Source organism: Augochlora pura, chromosome 5, assembly GCF_028453695.1.
Source record: "Augochlora pura isolate Apur16 chromosome 5, APUR_v2.2.1, whole genome shotgun sequence".
NCBI classification, from domain to species: domain Eukaryota; kingdom Metazoa; phylum Arthropoda; class Insecta; order Hymenoptera; family Halictidae; genus Augochlora; species Augochlora pura.
This window is the reverse complement of record NC_135776.1, coordinates 13,240,445-13,262,755: the sequence shown is the minus strand read 5'-3', so window position 1 is coordinate 13,262,755 and position 22,311 is coordinate 13,240,445. Positions and strand designations below refer to the sequence as shown.

Here is a 22,311-nt window from a genome sequence, read left to right as displayed (position 1 = left end):
GATTGATTACCTCGTTAATTGCATGAACCTTGATACTTGCGAGCATTTCAGACCGCATTCCATGCAATCGTTGCGATTTTACCGACGATACCGGTGGTATAATGTAGTATTATTTCGAAAGAAACGTAGAAAACGATTATAAACTATTCAGTCAGAAAAATCTTAACTGAAACATATATTCCATTGATCGATATATGGACTGAATGATTCAACAGATTTTTCCAATTTTTATTCTTTCAGAGTTTCGATAAAAAAATTCCTCTCCCTTATACTTTATTTGTATTGAAGAATGGAATATGCGCAGCCAATGTCTGGCGATGGTGACGAAAGTAATATTAGCAAAGCCGATTAAGTGTTAGAACGGCGAGGTGATCTTTTCCCTCGCAATATAAAACACTTTACACATTGCTTGCGGTTTAGTAACAGTGGCGTTCGACGCCGACAGCCGATGAGATAAGCACGAACACCCCTACGCCTTTCCATCGGCAAACACGAGATGACTAAAGCATAATATTTAACCACTTCCTTATGCTATTCTTTAAAACACAGTTTGAAGTGTGGGCATGTTGTGAAAGTTGACGTTCGCAAATCAAGCGGGATCGTTCGAGGTTCCGACAGAAAACAATGGCCCTCTCCTAGACGGAAGTGTTCAGAAGAGTGCTCGATCGGTTTTTAGTATTATCTGTCACGAAAAGCTCGCGAGGAAGCTTCCAGTTCCTCGCATTTCGTGACCTCCTTTTTATACGTATGTATAGGGTACTTCCGCGCCGTTAATTCGACGTAATATTAACTTCCATTAAGAAAATATTTATTCATTCAATTTGTCGCTTCAGTTTGAGCATTCTCAACGAACGGTTATGAATTTTCCCATTCACGCATCTTGTACTTATTATAAAAATGAATTCTAATATGAAATACGACTCGTTCCTTGCTTCGTCGAATCAAATCAAGGAGGCTGAACGTTTCGAGTGCTGTATTATTCGAACATAGCATTTATTCGGCCGAGTTTTATTCACCGTTTCTCTCATTTCGTTTTTGATAACTGTTTAATTTGTCCGGAACATTTCTAGTATTACGTGAAAAGTAATTGTAACAATGCAATTATATAAATGAGGATAAAAGTTCATTCAATTGTATGGTTTAATAAATAGAAATGAAACAATACAATGCCCACTGTAAGATCATTTTCGCCTTGTTCACAATAAAAGTTTCATATTTACGTAAAGTTTCGTAACACGTCTTATCGCCTTTTATTCGTATTCTCTTAATACAGTTACTCTAGTATAGCCGTGCTTTCTATTGACTCTATACACGAAATTCTACGGCGAAGTAAACCTGGCTGAACCTATTGAATTGTTAAGCGTATTGAATTTTATCGAGCTCATAAAATAGTCTTCTAAAACCGGAATGGTTCTAAAGTGTTTGAATATGCAAAAGAGATATTCCGATATCCGACTGCAACTGTTATGAAACAAACAAATGTACGAATTTTCGAGTGTATCAATAAAAAGTTAAATTATTAAAAAATACTGTCTTGAAAACTTAAGGTTTCTGAACGAAAGACAAATAGACAACTTAACTCGTCTCCTCGAGTTAATTTCGTTGTTATCGCCATCTTATTTTCACATTCCAAGTTAAAAAGTTCTGAATCTTTTTTTAATTATTGCATTTCTATTTAATCATATATATATATAATTAAATATACTACATGTGCGCGTGAGGAAAATAGACATTGTCGGTTCCAGTGGCGATACAGCAACAATGTCTGCTGCAAAGATTTTTAATAATAGGAGTGATTATAATCGGTACTAGCAAGCGGAATCACTTGCGGTTATTGCAGTTAGGCTCCACGTAATCAATGCGGATAGTAAACTCGACAACATGCAACCGAAGCGAATTGGAGTTTAAGAGCTGGCCACGTTGCTATCTTCTCGTTGGCGAATTTACTATGTAGCCATTACCGCTTGAAGAGCCGATGTCTGCCAACAACGCAGACAGTCGATATCGGATCAATTCTACGGTGTATTATAATTATTTTTTATTCAGTGATACCAATGTAAGAACAAAGCCTTTTTAAAAGAATAATATTTTCAACCGAATGAAACAACTCTTTAATAAAAATTTGAACGAAGTGCTCTTTCATTTGAGATCCGATAATTGTCTTCAAAATTCATCCACAATTTCGCGAAGAATTATTTGTAAATTACGTTTCTATTCCAGAATCAATAATTCCTGTAAAATATTTTCAATATATCTATGGTTAATTATTATATGTACGGTCGACTATTTCTTCGAAATCAATATGCAATTACCGTTCCATTATTATTTTTTACATCATCTTTATTTCGATGCAAAATGCGTGCGCAAAAACTATTAATATTTATTTGCTTCTGTAATTTCATGGAGATCACTTCATTACGCTAATGAGAAGCATGGCTGGCATGAATATTCATGTTTGCACTACTTTCGAATTCATGATTCCTACCAAGAAATGTTAGTGGGAGCTTACTGCGAATAGTCGCAACGGGTATAAGTCTCGTAATCGCATTAACTTCTAAGTAAAACTAAATTAAATAAACCTGCCCGCGAAAATACAAAGGCGAATTGTTTCCAGTGTTGCGTAAAGCATAGTTGCAACTTTTCATTAATATAAATGCATGGCACACGCTCTCTCCAAAAAAGTTCTATTTTCGAGGGAATGAAATTTAAATGCTCCACGTGTGCACTCGCTCTTATAGGGGACCGAGAATGTGTTTGCACATTACGTGCCATTTTCACTTGAAAAAGAAATGCTCTGAATAGAAGGTAAATTTTTACAGTCGAAATTCTCAAGAGCAACACGCAATTTACATTTCAAGTTTTGATAATTCCGTAATATTGCTAATGGGTATAATAATGCGCTTAGCCACTATTATCACGCTAATATACTGCATCTATCGCATTGTTAATTAATAATGCACCGGTGTTTGATATCGATATTCTATTACCACGGAAATATTATTTCCTCCGAACCTCGATCAATTTTAGCCTATAAATTTTAACTGCTAATACTTTTAACATTCTATTCTATCTTTTATCCATGTTTTAAAATGCATTACGACATTTTTCTATTAACGTAAACACAATAATAGCACCACTAACACGTAGATTTAACACATGACCATCAAGCCTATTTCATAGAAATCTAAACTAGAAGCTAAGGTTTAAAAACATAGTAAAAATAACAAATATATTCTTTTGGTTAGCAAAGAACCTTCGACAATCTTAGTGGCAGTGAACGTGTCAGAACAAGATAAAGCTGGTCAAGAAATTTGCAATGCTTTTCTATCGCGAGCACAACGGAATTATAAACAGAACATTTTTCATACTTCTTTCATATCGCAGTTTTCAAATGTGATAAAACTCCATTCCGACAAAAGCGAAGCTTGACAGATACAATTTATTACAACGACGGCACATGATTTTGTTCCATGACTTTACGACGTGCTCTCAAACGTGATTCGGTAGTGAGATAAATGAATTACGAATCGGGGGGGAAAAAGAATGAAAAAGGGAATAAAAAAATAGCAGGAAAGTGTGCTCGTAATGCATCGGCGGCAGTGTCTTCTGATACGTAGGCAGTATTTCTTGAGCTTTCCACGGGTGTATTTCGCCAGGAAACAGGAGACGAGTTGAGAGGTCGAGCACATAAGCTACTTGGATTCCAGAAAAAGTTTTCGCATTAGGCGAAGCAGTTGTCTCAGGTACGGAGGCTGATTCCGATTTAACGACGTCACAGAAACACGAACTTCGTATTTTTGTTAGGGACTTGTGCTTCGAGCGGTTAATGTGCTCTTCGCTCAGATGCTGTGTATACCTTCGCTTTAATTCAACTTGTTCCGCTGCTAATTTTCTGTTTGTCATACATCTGTCTGCAGCGACCGTGCAAACACTGTTGCTGCAGGAAGTCTCGCCGCATAAAATTGTTCGATTCTCGATACATTCTTGTTACTTGAACAAATCGTACTACAATAAATCTATAAAAAGAAAAAAATCTATAAATCTAAAATACAATTATATGCGCACCAAACACAAACTAAAACCACTGCTCAAGGATAACATAAACAGCAACAAAATCAAGGACCTATTAAAATTTCTGAGTGATACAGGCTTAATAAACAAAATATAAGGTCTATTTAAATAGAAGGTCGCTAATAGCCTTGCAGCTGATGCGACGTAAAACCTCTAAGAAAAAAGAAAAAAAAATCTATAAAAAAACACTTCCGCCGATTTACATGAGATTATAGTAAAATATAGGTTTTTGAAAACAATATTTGAAACGATCATAGATCATTATGCATATAGAATGAATTTTCTTTTTACGAGCAAAGCTTTCTCGTTGCTTATCGATGATTTAATGCAATGCTGAGTCTATTAAAAAATAATTGTTTCGCGGCGAGGGAGGATTTACATTTTCCGTGTCTGAGTAAATTTTCTTCGTACATAGAATCAGATAGTGGATTTAATTAAACAGCGCATAGAAGAAAATATTCCCGCTGTCCGTGACTGGAGCTAACTTCTATATTTCGGTCGCATGAACCAACTATAATAGACGGAGCAATTCAGGCCATACGTGTAATAAGGGCGTAGGTGCAAAAAACAGATTATGTGAAAACAGCTTTCGAAGTATGTGTGCTACATACGGATGCCAGTGCTATTTAAATGTACGAGAACCGTCCGTATATTTTACATATTTAACTCTTATATAATACATATTTGGCGTGCGATTGGCCAATGGTGCAACGTTTGCTGGAACTTGTGAAAAATGATAATCATCGCACGTGTAACAGAACATACGAAAGCTATTCCTTTATTTTTCCATTAACATGTTTACGTCATTATAATTCGCATGCGGTGTTTCGTTGTAATTTGTTCATGCATGGCACTGCGATTTGTTTGGCTGCTGGGAATATTAATTTATTAGCCAATGATACTTTACAGTAAAATAGCTGATCGTAATTTAATGCATCACAATGTTTGAATATTAATCAAACCGCATGCACAGTTATCAAAATCGTGTACAATTCCTTTAATTACATAATACCTTGAAATCGTTTTCAAAATTCCGCCTCAAAAGAGTTAACACGCGTCAACATTGATTTATTTATCTGTAAAATGACTATGTACACATGCTGGCGCAAAGAATTGATAAAGTAGGTTATTCGTTACATTCTGTCCGAAGCCGAAAATCCATTGCAGATTTTTCTTTGAGGGTAACTTCCGTAAGATGGCATGGCCAGATATCGATGCCATAATCCACTTGGATTTGGAAAGGACGTGCAATAAAATCAGGAACGTTTGAAGCATACATAATGTTAGGTACGTGTGTCGAAAACTACAGAAATATTGACAACACAAAGGAATCCTTAACGAGCACAACATTTATGTAATCGCATTTTTCTACTTCGTTGTTGTACATAGGGTAACGAAGTCGATTACCTTTGCCTTTGGTTCGCTTCCCATCACCTTTACGTATTTCTCAGCCAAAACGAATGTCGTATTACATTTACCTTAATTACAATATTATTTAATTATACGATTACGTTTTGAATTTCTCTAATTAAATTTCTCGTAAAATACGACTGCGGATTTTATTATAAACTAGATGACAACGAGGATTGAACCATCAGAAAGAAGAAAAGGTATCGCTTGTCTTATCGTATCTTATTTATTACTTTATTCTACTTTTCTTATTTAGAAGTTCTACGGGAAATGACGTCCTTTATACGACGAAGATTTCGATGATATTGCTCCGGGATGCGCGACGAATTATTTCTCCACACATTGAACGGGATTGCAGGAGAAATAGTATTTGTACGGGGCATGTTTAATATGAATTACGGTGGTCGGTCTGAAAGAGACGAGCAGTAAAATGTCTGTTCTTTCCATCTCATCCTTTGTACTATGTTTTCTCGGAAGAAAAGGAAAACAATTAAAATTCTCCTGGCAGCGTTCTACGCTCGCGAACTGCGAAAAGTGAGGTAATGAAACTGCGCCATTTTACGCGGTTACGCTTGCATAAAACAAGATGGAGCAGAATATTTCATGGGTATGGGATCCCTTTGTGTGGCGTACGGTACTCTATACGATTTACGGAGCACACTCCGGTCGAAGAAAGCCAAGTTCGTTTGAATAAACACGCTCGTTAATCGCGGCAAGTTCTATTTCCCTGCAGCGGAAAGATTGAACGGGCGCTCGCACACAGTTGCTCTTTCAGAAGTTGCAACTTTTTCATGAACACGGGCCTCCGGAAACTCTTGGTCGCTGCGAGGCCGTGTTTAGCCAGACAACACCTTAACTTCTAATTTAAGGTTAATGGAAACTTGCGTTCCTTCCTGCTTCAACGTGCGCACGTGAACCTTATAGATTCCGAACGCTTCACATTTTGCCGATTACATGGCAGCAATTTCTTCGAGAACAGACGATATGTCGCGTCTTTCATTTTTTAAATATTTATAATTTATCCATTGGACGTTGAATACATCCTTACACTCGTGTCAAAGAAAATTCACCATCGAAAGGTTTCTATACACAGTAATCGAATTCGAGCGGGGAGATATAAACATCTTAAAAAATTTTGAACTTAGAGAAAGATGTTCAAACGAAAGCTGTGAACAACCTTGAGATCAACTAGTGGACGCTGTCTAAAATATTATTTTCAGAAATTGCAATTTGGCTCGGAGACTAACAAGATTGGAAAATGTTGTTCAACCACCCTTCTCACTTTTTATTTCGGTCTCAATATTTCACGTTCTACTTCCATAGTAAATTGGTGCGCTCGCGCGCACGCCGAATCCTCTGCGAACGTAACATGCCGATGCTGAAAGAATAACGAAAGAAGATCGAGAACCCCGGAAATTTCTAGTTACGGCCGTGACCAGCAGTTCGCGGAACGGCGAGATCAATTTGCTCCTCCGTTAAGGATCACATGCGCCAGATGTATCCAGATATAAACAATGTAACCCAGTTCGTTTTATCAAAGAATTGGATCCGTTTTCGTTCTTAATCAACATCGACCTACATTGATCAATCGCCAGAGGCCTCTATTATTGTTAAGAGAGATTCGAGAAATCGATTTTACAACGGGCACACGGGCATTTCTAAACAGTCGGCTTACACGTGCACACTCCAAGGCGGATTCATCATTTCATGCACGATTCCTGAGAGCACGATTTACGTTCCTTTCAACGGAATTAAAGGAGATTTTAGAATGCGATTCTCTACATTCTACTATTAATATACAAGTCGTTAATGATAAGTGGTGCTGACGATTTAATCGTACATACGACTCTGCCATGAGCACAGAATGATTTTCTTATCCATAGTCTGTAATCTCGCTTACGTTGCCGGACTTGTAACGGCTCACGCAACAAAATTTATTAAATACATGTGATGCAACACTTTTTAATAAATCGTAACAGAATTACACCTTGCTGCCATAAAACAGTTTCTTATCCAGTCAGTTTCCTGGATAAGTGTAATCGTTGAGCTTCTGCCACGGTGGCCGTTTATTACTCGTCGAGTCATCTCCGCGTCATGCCTCTTACGGCGACTTCCGGGAACGGACACTTTGCTCAGATCCCTTGATCCATAAATAGATTCCGAAGAAGCATGAAATTAGACGCGTACGTCTTCGATAAATAATATTAGTGTCGGGGGCGCGGCGCCCGGGTGCGAAAGAAGGATGTCGAAGAAACGTGAAGTGCACTACTTTCAGTATGTGCTAACTTTCGGAGCGAACAGGCTGAGATGTCGAGGACACGAACCACTTGGATTTCAGCAAGAGGTTTCGCGTTTCGTTCTCACTTACCAAGAGTGCAAGGAGATACTTCGACGATGTTTTCAGACCTCTTTCGCTGCAGACGGTCTATCAACGATTCTTCCATGATATTACGTAACGCGAAGAATCGATTCATTAATTAGCATAACAAAACTTACTCGCGATTGCTGCTATTAAACTATCGAAGTCCCGTACAGCGACATTATTAACACGTTCGACCGGGCGCATTTTTTCGAAGTCCGTACGGTCGGAGGGCTCGATATTATCAGTTGTGTATTCGTGTGGCGGCGCGTGTTTGTTTCGCTATTTTTTCTATTGTCAGTAACTTGAGTCCGAAGTCAGATATCGTTGCGTGAAATTGTTATAAAGTACTTATAAAACTTTATTTACGAATTGTGAAATATATGTACAAATAAAATGCAACGTCTGTGTACCACCGTTGGTACACGCCGGGTTGAACGTGTTAAGGTTGTCGTAGTACAAAGAGTTATTTAAAAGTATTTTGTTTTTATCGAAAACGTGGCCGAGTCAGGCTGAAATAAATTATTCAAAAATTGATCGAATCTGTTAATGCCGGTACATACATTATTATATGCACAGGGCCATTTTTATTCATCGCGAACGCCCCCTCAGTATCTTTAGATAAGCAATCGAGTCGTTTGTTAGAGTACCTGGACATTAATGTCTACCTTCTATCACGATGTCAGGGTGTGATTCATCATACCTTCAAGATTGATACTTAGATCCAGCTAGTCCAGGAAAATTAAAGCTTCTGGGATCGAAGACTTACTTTCCCGGTTCGCGGAGGATTTCTCTCTTGGGCATTTTTTAGGTAAATGGGTTACGTGAACCCATCGACGCGACTTGAAGCAGGTATTCAACGCGGTCATCACGGAATACGAATGCAGGACTTTTGAATACGCGTCTCCACTCGATAATTTCCTCGATTCGCGTTTCCAGGAAACTTTTCTCTTCGAAATGCGAGTCACTCTCGACATTACTTTCATACCTAACCCTAAATAGGCTAAGCTTCATGGCTAAGCAATCGATTTCATTCGTTCAGAGTTTTTTAAACGTCCGCAGAGCTCGTGGAAAATTCAGAATCGCTCCTCATTCGAATTGTTTCGAACAAATATTTAACCATGATAATTGTCCGTGTGCATTCTTTTTGGTCGAACATTTTATTCGGATGTGAATGAAGGCATTCGTTTGTAACTGAATATATAGATGTGAGCTCATTGTTTGAATAATGATCAAAAAGCGAAAATCGACTGAAGAAGATCGGAATATTTAAAAATTTGTACTCCCGTATCTTTACTATTTTCACTCTGAATATTCCAAAAATCGCGTAATCGTATCTCTTGTAAAATCCTAATTGTGACCACGCGGTCGGATGTAAAATGATCAAACAACTAGAGTTAAACAAAAGATCGGAATACCTAAAATTCGTTGCACAGAATTGCCTGTGACTGCCAGCACTAGAGCTCGAAAACTAGAGAATGCATGTGAAAAATATTTGTTACGTTTGCCGGTGTGTTCGTTAACGTGAAACTGCATCCTCGGTTGTGCAATAGCGGTCGACGGAATTTGGCGCTCCAACAAGCGACGCTTACCGGCTAATGGCCGAATTTTAACAGTTAACAAACGTATAATTTTCAGCGCAGCCTTTTTTGCTAACCACTCCACGTTTAGCGTTCAGTTAGAACAAACGAGGTTAACGAATTCGGCCATTCAACCTGCCGAACTACGAACAGATTCCGCTCTTTATTCGTCTCTCGTGTTTCGAGCGCGTGTCACCTGTATTACCGTTTCAATTTTCCTCGTTACGGCGCATCGCGATCGAAATTAACGTCTTCCCCCCATTGGTTCGGAAGATGCATTAATTGCCGATGCGCGCCGTTAAAGCGTGTGAAACGTCAAGCAGCGATTCCGAAACTTTCCGACCTACTTCTATTTACGGAAATGTGTGCTATACGTCGCGTTTGGTCGAGGCAAAAACTCGCTGACTCGGCACCAGTTTTCACCACTAACCACTGCCTAGGTGCTGCCAACTTAGGAGTAGGTTAACGCGGATACGTAGGCGAGACCCGCGAATTTCGTAGCGGTGAATAATTGGTTGCATGTTTACGGAATAATAAGAAATTATTAATCCATTATTAATCCATCGAGCGGCGATTCCAAAGCTCCAATTTTGAGACGTTGTTCCGTTCTGAGATCTGTTCGAACACTTTCGAGAGCCGCTCTACCGGTGGAGTTATTTCCGATGAATTTCGTTGTTTCCGTCGTTAGATCTCTAACGGTTCTTAATAGCCGTGGTCGTTAGCACGCGAGGCGACGGGCGTAACTCCGGGGAAAAAAGGTCGCCTCCACCGTCGTTTTCTTACAATGGCATCGACAAATAACTCCGGGTCACCTTTACCGGATTAAACTGTTTACAAGGAATCAACTTGTAAATTACGAGGTCGTAACGTCGACAGCTTTATGAAATTTCTTGCTTCGCCGGGGTGTGCACAGAATCCCTCCGAGAGTATTATAAAGCTCGGCCGCGATTCCGAACATCATTAGACTGAAATAAAGTTGTTAGAGTGGCGCGGTGACTCGAGAAGTCGGCCGGTAAGGCAGAAAGTATTGCTGTTTGCTCTGCAAGCGTTGAATATTTCCCTTTGTAGGCCGGGGATGCAGTTTCCTTTATGCGTGTCCCGGAAGAAATGCCTAATGGTTCCGCTTAATTGCTTTCCATGCGCGCGGCTCGCGTCTCTGTTTCCTGGGCCTGTCGGCTCGGCCGCCGCCGCCGAATTAACGGAAATAACATTGTTTATAACTTTTTAACGAAGAGGAAGAGAACGTGGAAGAAAAGGGCCGGCGGTAAAGAGCCATTGTCGAGACATCGCGGCGGAAACTGCTCCAAGTGATCACTGCCTCTCTCTCTGTTTTAATGACCGCTTTGTACCAAGACATAAAGTTACGGGGTAGCCCGATGAGGGCTGTGGACAAGAGAAAACCGGACTTCTTCTTCGAATTGCGAGGAAAGTAGTAGACGCGTCCCGCTACGGCGAGGGTGTCGCATTTTCTTCGAATTACTCATGAACAATCTCGGCGTAATCTTCGGCAGGGATGCATCATGGAGCTCGCAGGCCTCGGGCACTTTTCTAACGACTCCGCCATCAACCGTCCCCCCTCTGCTCCCCAACCCCAGTCGGACGTATTCGTCGAGTGTCCCGAGGACTTTATTTTTCGGCGACAATTCCGTTCGCACTAGCAAGTTGTACTCAAAAGAGAGAGCCTCACTGGAGAGTGGAAGAGGAACTCTCCCATCCCCCTGTCACCGCCTACAGAGCTACGCAATATTCATGGAAAAGACATTTCGAATACTATTTTCAATAATAGATTATTCTGGATCGAATTCAAATAGTTGTTACAACTGTTTTAATATTTTCAAATAGTTTGATATATTGTATGTATTGTAGTTTGTAATTAATGGAGAAAAATTTTATTTCAAACAAAACTCCAGCATCTATTTATCACCAGTAGCGAGTTGCATTTAAAAAATTCGAGTTTCACCAGGGTCTGGAAAATATGCTCTTCCACTCTGGTAAACTACCCCTACCACTGGCGACACAGCTTCCGCGCAACCTTTCTTTTGCAGCGTGAATTCTGATTTCGTGATCTATCGAATTTACATTCATTTTGCAGCTTGGTCGTAGGTGCCACATTTTTTGTAGGTCGTAAATCTGTTCGCAGACGCCAAATTTTTCGTAGGCGATAAATCTGTTCGCAGACTACACATTTTTTCGGGGCTCTTGGCACTTTTGAAGGAGTCTGCTTTAATCTTGAACGATTGCAAAATATTATTCATCGGCCCTTTTATTTTATTGCAACGTAAATCCTCTTCGATTTATTTATTAAAGCTTAAGCTGACTAAAAAATGGAATCTCCTATTTCACGGGTGATTTTTGATTTTTCAAGATGATCTACAGTCTAACGATCGCTATCTGTTGGATCCATTGCAAGTATAATAACGCGATCTGTCGTAAACGTATTCTTGCCTAAGACTAAACGCGTTTGGTACAGGCAGGTTTACGATGCGGCTGACAGGATATTACTGTCTTGAGATATTATCGATAAACGGTACTCTCAGCTGTCGACAAATCATCATTGGGGGTAAACGTCCATACGAGTAATTTACCGCTGCACATTTTTGGCAAACACTCCGCCGCGCCGTTCCAGCTGCGGAATCAATAGCGATTGACGTGCCATAAACATCAAGTTACGAGGCCTACTGTTCGGGGGTTCACTAAGCGGTTGGATATTGACCAATTTAAACACGGCTGTCCACGTTAGCAAACTGAATTGACTACTTCATAGCTGTAACAGTTATAGATTTTTCTATATTTAAACTGCCGGTGTTAATTAGCGAATTATCCAATAGTAATTACAGCTATGAACCAACACCAGTGACTCACAAAGGATGCTAGGCTCGATTCGCTTTCAATTATATTTTATTACTCAAAAAACTAAGCGACGTGTGTTTTTTTTATATCAGAACTAATTCGGTATAAAAGGGTGAAACCCACCCCCAAAAGTTGGCATTAAAATTCGTGAGAATTCCGTGTTTCCACCAGAAATTCCAATTATTCTCGTCACACGCTAAACTTTTAGAGATGGATCTCACCCCTTTAAACCAAATTACCATCGATATTATGAAAACACGTGTCGTTTAGTTTTCGCAGTGACTTTAATTTGTTTTCGGTCGTAATTAACTTTATATTTATCGATTCAGACGTATTAAATTGTTTAATCTATACAAGTAACTCTAATATTAATTATTTCTTAATATACAGTATAAATCAATAAAACAGCGTCGATAAGTACCTACGAAATTTTACATAATCCCGCTTTGCCGGACAACCTTAATTGCCATACTTTCAAAGAGAATCTATCAATCGATTCGCATTGAAATCGTCTCGCGATTTGACGTGTCATATAATGTAGAGCTTTTACAAAAAGCCAACGATGAGAGCAACGGGACGAATAAAGTGAATGGCAGGTGCAAATCCCGGCCATTAGAAAGACCCTCGAACGCGAACACGCGATTCTGTCACTACAGTTGACGTACACACGATTATCCGTTCGAGTTTTAGTCGTTAACTAATCCATGAACAATCCCACCTGTGGCCTATGTAATTTTATTTACAATCCACAACTTCTCTATCAACATTTTTACAAATAATAAAATTCAACGCATACTTTTCTTATTAAAATACTAAATTATCAGAGAACATTCAATTTTCGAGATAGAATTGAGGTATTTGGTACGAAAATTTAAAACCGGAGTACCTTTTTGATTATTGACTCTCTATCATACAATTAAGATTAACAAAGTTTTCCAATATATAGTAAAATATGTTTACATGTGTGCATAAAATCTTCATTCTAGTTATCACCATTTTAATTAGAATTGCTCACTCTTTACTTATAAAAAGTTGTGTCATTGAAACGTATATCTGAGTCAATTTACCAGCAACGTTATTTTTGTAAAAGCTGACAAATTCTATAGCTGACTAACATAAGTGTGATATACAATCAATTGCATCGCTCTTATCTGACCGCGCTCTTGGCTTTAATCAAAAGACGGATTCTGCGGAAGCAATCCGTCCAGACTCATTAATAAAGCAGCCCGATGTCGGAGCGGCCGTCATACTTAAACATTCCGAAGCTTCTAAACATTGTGTCTACAGAACCCTACATATGATGTCCGCAGAATTTTGCAAAATTTAGAAAGGCTCCATTCAATCCCCGTCCCTCTCATAAATCAGCCGTGAGCGAAATAGCGTCAGGCTATCTGTATTCAGCTGCTTTGAACCCTCCGGTTTACGAGTGAAGAGAACTCTCGCCAATGCACGCGGAAGGTTCAAGGAACCTAACCTTTTATGTGAACCGTCGCTGATAGGGCCAGCCTTTTCGTCTTCTAATTGAATTATTGTTCCAGTCTATAGAACTATTGGAACTAAAAAGAGAATATATTCTACTGAGAAAGTGTGAGCCAATTAAAAGTTGAACAGACAAAAGGAAGCAACGATTTACTTGGCAAACGCCATAGAAACAGTGCAATGTCTTACACGCTGACATAATTAGGACAATTGAGATGTAATCCAGGGTGTAACTATAGAACTTTTATGGAAAAAGATAGGATACAGTATAAGTATAGTAAACGATAGCTGCGTTAACTTATTAGACTACATGTTCTCGCGATAAAAAAAAATTGTCTGCGCAAATTACATACAGGAATTCCACTGATATTTATTTCGTTTAATAATTTCGTCTTCGTGTCTAATAATTTTATATCTGATCTAATGAATGAAGGAATGAATACTAAAGTTTTGACGAGATTCAGTAAAAATTTCATCGGCATAGGATAATTAATTTATAGACATAAATGAAACCGGAATTGTTTTAGACTAGCACAAACTCTAAGGTGCGCCACAACTATGACGTTTTGATATTCGATAATAAAAGTTCGATATAAAAGCATAACCATGGCATAATAAAATTCGAACAATATAGGTGCAGTTCGATTCGTTGAAAAAGTCCGGTCGAGACTCGAAGAACTCATCGAAGCGTAAGCACGGATTATCCTTCCAAATATTCTTAGGAGATGCAAATAAATGCGGACATGGAAAGCCAATAGAAAATTGGGATATTTTCTCGAATCTAAAACGGTCAGAAACGAAATGCATGCATGCTGCATGCGGTATGCACAATGGTTCATGGTTTGTAAAAGATTTATTTTAAGCGAATTTATGTAACATAAAATATTTCTGGAGCATCCGTACGAAACAGGATTTAAACAAAAATATATATATTTTTTAACAGTTCTGTCAAATTGCAAATAGTGTATCAATATTCTAAAATTTGTCGTGCTTCGATATTTCATTTCAATATTTTAATATTTCATTCAATATTTCAGTGTTTCAATTCGGTATTTCTTTTAAATGTTTCAACAAAAAATTGTACATTTTTAAATAGAGGATCGAACACTGGAAGCCGGGAACTATTCATTTAAATGATAGATTAAAGGAAACAACATTTTATTCTCGGACAAATAAGTTTCCTAAGGAGTGGGAACAGGTCATCTATCCTCACTTTTTCGAAATATAGCATGACTTATTTATCTGAGAACCCTGATCAGGTCTGCATAAATATTCTTTCGTAACAATTTCGAACGACTATGTATTCTATTAATTAATATTAATATTAAATTATCAGAATATTATGAAACGAAAAAGAAAGCTGCAGAACATGAGAAAAAGATAAAGAAAGAGAAGGGGTGGGCACATTCGGTACACTGTGAGATAACTGAAAACATTTTCCGCCGATAGAGAAATATGCCGGATAAATGTAGAAGATAAAGCTTCAAAGGAAAATTCTAATTGAACGGAACTGGAAGTGCACGAAGTTAATCGATAAGAACATGGAAACATATCTAAAAGACTGTGCTCCCCCGACTGATGGTTATCTTTTAATTGAATCAAGATAACGAACTCCGTCAAATTTGTAGCCGCGAAACTTTATACTATTTGATACCTGTAAAAATACTAAGAATTATCCGAAACGAGGAACCAATCGTCGTTCGAATTGGAAACTAAGACAACACTTGATACAATCTAGAAGATAACCACAGTCTTAATCACCGCAATTGCTTTTATTCGGATAACTTTAAAATAGTTGCAGAGTGGATTGGAACCTTCAATTACATTTAATAAACTGCGTCAAATGCCGATATTCTGGACACATTTGAGTATAAAAATCAATTTCTATTTTTCATTTTTAACCTGTTATAAAAAATACAATCGTTAATAATATGAATACGTCTGGCGTAAGATACTGGATTAATTATTTCGCATGTTTGTATAATAATACAGTTCCATCATAAAAGAGGAAAATATTAAACACATCGTGTGGAACTCGCGTTATTCGAGCTTATCGAAATATTTGATTTCAAATCGTCAGCACCGCCGCTGTTATTTTAATAAATGAATCGAAAATATTATTCGACTCGTTATAAAAATGGCAGACGTTTCACCTTATTTGCCAAACAATATACCATTCGCTCGTTGTAAAGCAAGCTCGCACACCCGCATAATATCGAATCGGACTATCCAATCGATTTTTGTGTAAACATTTGCGATTGCCAAGGCTATTGTCTACTCTCCCGATTTCCACTGCTTCCCGTCCGCGGTTGCTGATCTGTTAAAAATCTCACAATAGTGTTTGTTGGAAGCGAACGAAGTATCTGTCTGGAATTTTAATGTCCAGTCGGCATGATAATGTTTGCCATATAACAGACGTATTTATCGAAAAGAGACAAAATCGTGAAACAAAATAGTGCAACTTACAATGATCCTAGTACCGTTAAGAAAAAAATCACGAGTCGTATAACTATGACAACGTTCCCGAATGGAAACGAAAATCGACGACAATTCGCATGAACTACGAAGCCATAAAACAGCATGGAATATCAATTTTATGAATTCTTCTCCAAGAAAACTCTTTGTTATATCTACACCGCGAAGGAATATTTTATTAAATCTGCATGTTTGAATACAGAACGCAGTTGAAATGGAAATTCTGTATTGCATTTCTACTTCTGCCGCGTGTAATATCCTCGGATCGAAGTAACAATAAAACGAAGCACGTGCGGTTCAAATTAAAACAAAGGCCAGCGATACTCCATGAATTTCGGTATTTGTCCAAAGTCCATTACGTTGCTAATTTCGGGACACGAAAAGTGTGCTACACAGTTGCTGCAAAAGGTATTCCACCACAAAATTTCTACTTGGATTCATTTTGAACATATTACAGATTTATTCAAAACCAAACGAAATAAAAGAATAAGAAAATTTTACAATTTCAATTCGGTCGAATAAAATACTGTAAAAATATTTGGACGTTTTTCAGGCACGGCCGTTAAAGTATTAACGGCTTTAGCCAGCAGCCGCGTTTACCAGCGCTCGAAACAGCGTCTGAAATCGTCATGGGAATATTTTATTTTTGCAGAATGCGCGGTGAAGAGCGGCGGAGCGGTGGTGGAGCACCATCAGTCTTCCTACTGGGAGCAACCCTTTAGTCAGCCATACTTCGACAACACGACGAAGAGGGAGACGACGACGACCGTCGGGCAAACCGCACACCTGCACTGCAGGGTGCGCAATCTGGGCGATCGTTCTGTAAGTTTCGAGTTACCTTATTGCCTTGACCCCCATGTAATAAGAACGCGGACGCACGGAGACGTCGCGTTTCACGGATGAGTAGCCGTCTGATGAAACGGTCTCGCTCGGTCCACCCTGCACGCCTTTCACTCTGACTTTTCCCTTCGTTTCATCGACCGGGGATTTTCTAGCAATTTCTGCCGCGATTCCGGCTCCTGATTTCAACCCTCCCGACAGCGGGGGCTGGTTCTTGCGTCGACGACGACGACGACGACGACGACGACGACGACGACGACGACGACGCCGCGCTGCCCGGGGAACGGGAAAAGTGAAAGCGGATAAAGCGGCGCTTAATTTTTGACACGTTGGACAAAGTGAATATCTTACATCGCCCTCGTGATTTTTTAAGCGGCCCGGCTTTTTCTGGGATCCTTTCACAGCGAATTTCAAACGAAAATGAATTCTCTTAGTTTGGAGATTACGGCTACGCTCCCGTAGCCGTGTCTTATCTCGAAACATTTCCCTTGAAATTGTTATTCGGCCCATTGTGATAACTTCGTTGGTATTCTTCGGTCGAGTGGATATTTAACAGCAGATCCAGAGATGGAATAGGTTAAAAATTGCGTTCTTTAACGTCTCGGTTGGAGTATTAATTCGTGTGATTTAATAATTAATTAATAACCCTTTAATATTGCGAGAAGGTAATAGGTGAGGAATAACGAAATGAAAAATTGCGCGGAAGAAAATACTGTCGTTTATGATAGTTAGCAAAGGAACTGAGGCACTAAGTAGAAAATCAACTTAACCCAGTTTATATATATATATATAAATTTTTTATAGTAAAGAATAAATGACCATTGTCCCTTTATAAAAATAAAATTAAACAGTTGCCAGACAAAAATTGGAATTTTCAAGTCGTATAGTTACTCGAACAATTTCTATTACTTTTTACGTTTAATAGCTTCAACGTGGACAATGAAAGCGTTCTCGTCTCTGATTTTCTTCGGTAAAATTGTTCAACTGACTGTCATTTTCGGTCGCTGGCCGGAAGCGAGACGTTTCCCTTCGAACGACGGAAATAACGTTGTCCGACGATCGGTGGAATCTTACCGGGTAGTATTTTTCGGAATAAGTATGGGTCACCGTCGAATAGTGACATTACTCGTTATCGGCGTTAGTCATGCATCACCGCGTGACACACAGGAACCCGTTGGAATCCAATCACCGATCGTAATCGACGATAAATCAAATTTCTCTCCACCTCGTACCCACTTCAGCCAGTGTGCCCGCGCTGCACGGCTCTCTATCTGCGCCGGCCCAGGCGTTTATATTCGCGGTGTAAAATCAATGTGGCAACACTCGGTGCATTGTCGTTGCGTGCGACAGCTTCATGCCATTCGTTGTTTCAAGCGGCATTGAAATGGAAAAAAAAATACCAGCCTCAAAGGTTCGTTTACTTTCCTATTCATTATTATAAAACATTATGCACCGTTTCTGCCGGCGAGTCCTAATTCACCGGATGTTGACCATTTAAGCTGCGAAACTTTTATGCAAATTCGCGTTTTTCCTTTTCAGACCACCTTCGTTGCATACCGCGCCACAATGAACGTGTAATTCAGTTCCGCAGCCATTGAAACCGAGGAAAAATGCAATTCTAATGGAAATCAGTATTTCCGCATAACGACGCTGCGCTCGTCGTTCGTTGTTGTATTTGCTGCACGGTGTTTCATTGAATGTAAAATAATAATATACGTTTTATGGAACAGCAGAAAACTGATAATGAAATAAGAATGTTGCAGACTCGTTGAATATTAATTAGAACATTGCAATCTTCAATAACGACGCACGCTGCGTTCAGTTAATGAGCGTTAGGGACGAAATTCGTAGCTTCTAAACTACACGATTTTATATACAGGGTGTCCCGAAAGTCACTCTCAGTCTAACGAGTTATAGAAATGTTTCTTGCAATTATGTAATCTATTTGATCAATGATCGAGTCGTAAAAATATATTCCCGAAACATATATTAATATATATTCCAATTTATAATATATTCCAATTTACTGTTTCGCAGAAGTCACTTTAATGTTTGTCGGAATGTCATTCTGAATAATCAGGACTTAATTGAAAACCTTTGTTTCCAAAGAATGTATCGAACTGATAATATCCCAATTTTTACGAGACTGATGGAATTTTAAACTGTATCTACTATCAATCACGTTGATAGGTCGATGACAGCCTTCGAAGTTGGGGATGAGAAACATATTTCGTCGAATATCTCGGAAGCCGTTGAGGATGATAGAGGATCGTGTATTAAAAAATCTTGAATTTTTTATTTTAAAAAATTAGATCGATCAAGCGATGAACTATTTGTTACATTTACTTGATCGAATTTTGGCCTATTTTCTGTCTCACGTTCAATTCCTAATATCACGTTTTAGAAACTGTTGTTTTTATTCTAAATTGATTATTTATAGACGATTTTCACTTTATTCTATCAAATGCATTTTACGCGCGCGCTCTCTTGTGCTAACAGACTTATTTGATTATTCATGTGGGTATTATTCGTTGCATTCAAACGCGTGTGATGTATAGATCTCTGAGTCAGAACCGTTCCGACCTATATATGGCTGAACGGTCTGAGCACATTAATTATACCAGATAAACCCATTAATATGTATTCACGGAGATGCTTAAAGTAAAACTAGAAAATTGCAAAATCGTCACGAAAAAAGCTATTTTCATTCGTCCGACCAAGTTTCTTTTTTTCATTAAAAGAATTCGGAGACACAGCTCTCTATGCAAATTTCATTTCTTGCGTTTTGTTGCGCGCGACAATTTCACGGTTGCAAATATCAACGGAATATAATTAGCTGATTAATAACCGAGGACCTCCCGTGTATGTACGCCTCCATTCTCCGTTAATTAACCAAAACTTCTATAAACCTGAAGTTTGGTCGTCAAACTTATGCAAAGTTTATGTTTCAAAGTCACCGAACATTAAGCTGTTATATACCATCAAATTTGTCTTGTTATAGACTAAGACGAGATAATATGACGCTGCGAGAAATCTGCAACTATTTTCACTATTCAAGCAACATAATATCGTCTAACAAAGGAGACCTTATCAGGCTCTGGTTATTTAATTCTATTAAACACGATAATTACACCTGATGGTATCAGACCTCAATGATATATTATATTTGTCTATACAATTTTACAACTTATCGCAAATAAATTTGAAAGAGTATTCGCTTATTTCAATTTTTCATCTAATAAATTGTATTGATAACCTATTGAATATTAATTATATGTTTCATCCATCATATTAACATGACATGAATGGAAATTGATTGAGATTAATTTCTACAATTATCTATTTCTCTTATTTTATTTTGTCACCTATAAGGAATTTTATAAAGCATATATTTGAATATATAACACAAATGGGCTCTCTACAGTGCATTCAATAAATAATATTATTATAACTATTATTGTTATTATTAGTATCGCAAGTGTTTCGACTAAAAAATTCTCGAGGTGAATACGTTCCTTCATTTTAATGGAACGTCACGAGTAGTCAACGCAGGGAAGCTCATATATCCTCGTGAACCAGTTGGCGTGAAACTTGAATGGGAGTTGCAATGCAAACAGTAGTTATCAGAAAAATTCCGGGCCATAAAAAACACACGCAAGTGGTCTTAAACGAGCAAGTGTTTTTTCAGGTCTGTGCTATTCCTCGAGGCATAAAAATGAACTGTTCACCGTAAGCGTAATTTCATCATCGCATCGTTACAGGCGAAGATTCTAACACTCATTTTACGTTACAATTAACGCGCCGTGAAGTTCTTATCAAGAAGTTCTGACGTTAATTCGAGAATTCGTCGGAAATTATTTAGCGCTCAACGAAACGAAGTATAAAAAACTACACTCATTGAATTTTAACACGTTAATATACCGCGCGGCAGAATTAGTTCACGTTCATTAGCAAACTGTGGAAAAATTCTGTATTTAGTAACAATGAAATCTTATTCTTTACAGTTTCCACAGAAATGTATTTCTTTGTCGCGTTCGCGAAGAAATTCGTGATCTTGTGAACTGAATTTAACTATTAATTCGTCCGTAAATGTGCATTAACAGGCGCGAGATTTCATGGAAGTGGAGTCTGTAAAAATGACAAGAAAAATGTAGGAATAAAGTAGTCTCCCCGTAAACAGTCGTCTCAAATATCAAGCAAGTGTTTTGAATCAGCGTATTAAACTCGAATAAAGGTCCAATATCGGCGACGGCTGCGCTGCCACAGTTGCGTTTCTTTCACCTGCTAATAAAATAAACGTCTTTCCATCAATTGTGCTCGTGCTGCAATAGATGATCGCCCGATACTTTGATTAATTTACTCAGACGGCGCATCAGTAGCTTCGTTTATGCCTCGGTGATAGCGTGTTTGCGTATGGACACTGTAATTCACTGATAATTGCAATCTGACTTTAGTACTACCTTATATGTAACTATTATCATTAAATCCTAAACACTTATCAATAGAATCCAGCCAATAGCGAAATCGAGAATCAAAATATCTGCGCGGTGTCCTTAATTGATACTTAGTAAACGAAAACTTCCTGTTACAATTAATTTGCCGCGAAGACGTTCCGCGCCATCAATTCTCTGTTTTCAACATCGTTCGGCGTGGAGAATAAACGTTCCGCCGATAAGCCATCCATTTCCCAAGGTTCCCGCGTGCTCCTGTTCTAATTATATCTGACCGAAAGTTAAATTGAACCGTGAAGTTTTTTGCGGCGAAAAATTACAGGCTCAACATTCGGTGCCTGGATAATTGAGTTCGATAGCGGTCAGCGGCGGCGGGCGAAGATTATTGCGGATCAGTTAAATGTTTTCACGTCGAGAGCTTTGTCGAAAGTTTTTTGCCTCCCGCCTGGCCCCCGTTCCGCTCCCTACAACCCCTTCTTCTCTGTCGACGAAATACGATTTTCCCGTGATTCAATGTAATACGGAATTCGGGGGACAAAACGCGTCGAATAGAGGGTAGATTTTCTCGATAATTCCACGTTGGATTTACCAAAGCGTGCGAGCATAAATTTCATCTCTGTTCCGCGATCTTTTTTTTATCCAATAAATACTGAACTCGTTTTTTCTTTTCTATCAAATTATTCGAACATAACGTCGGCTGGTTATAAGGATTTATTCTCGTTCGTGTGTGGCGCGTGAACGCCCCTCCCACCATCGCCCGGCTCATTAGATTTTTCGCCTGCTATGTTTTCACATT

General features: G+C 38.6%; 1 protein-coding gene across 1 annotated transcript in view; it reads left to right on the top strand.

Moving 5' to 3' along the window:
- LOC144469856 (opioid-binding protein/cell adhesion molecule homolog) overlaps window positions 1-22,311 on the top strand; it is a 209,735-nt gene that overhangs the window by 136,305 nt on the left and 51,119 nt on the right. Inside the window, exon 2 of the mRNA XM_078180541.1 lies at window positions 16,877-17,046. Within this exon, the coding sequence (XP_078036667.1) occupies window positions 16,877-17,046 (170 nt within the window). The remainder of the gene's footprint in view (window positions 1-16,876; window positions 17,047-22,311) is intronic.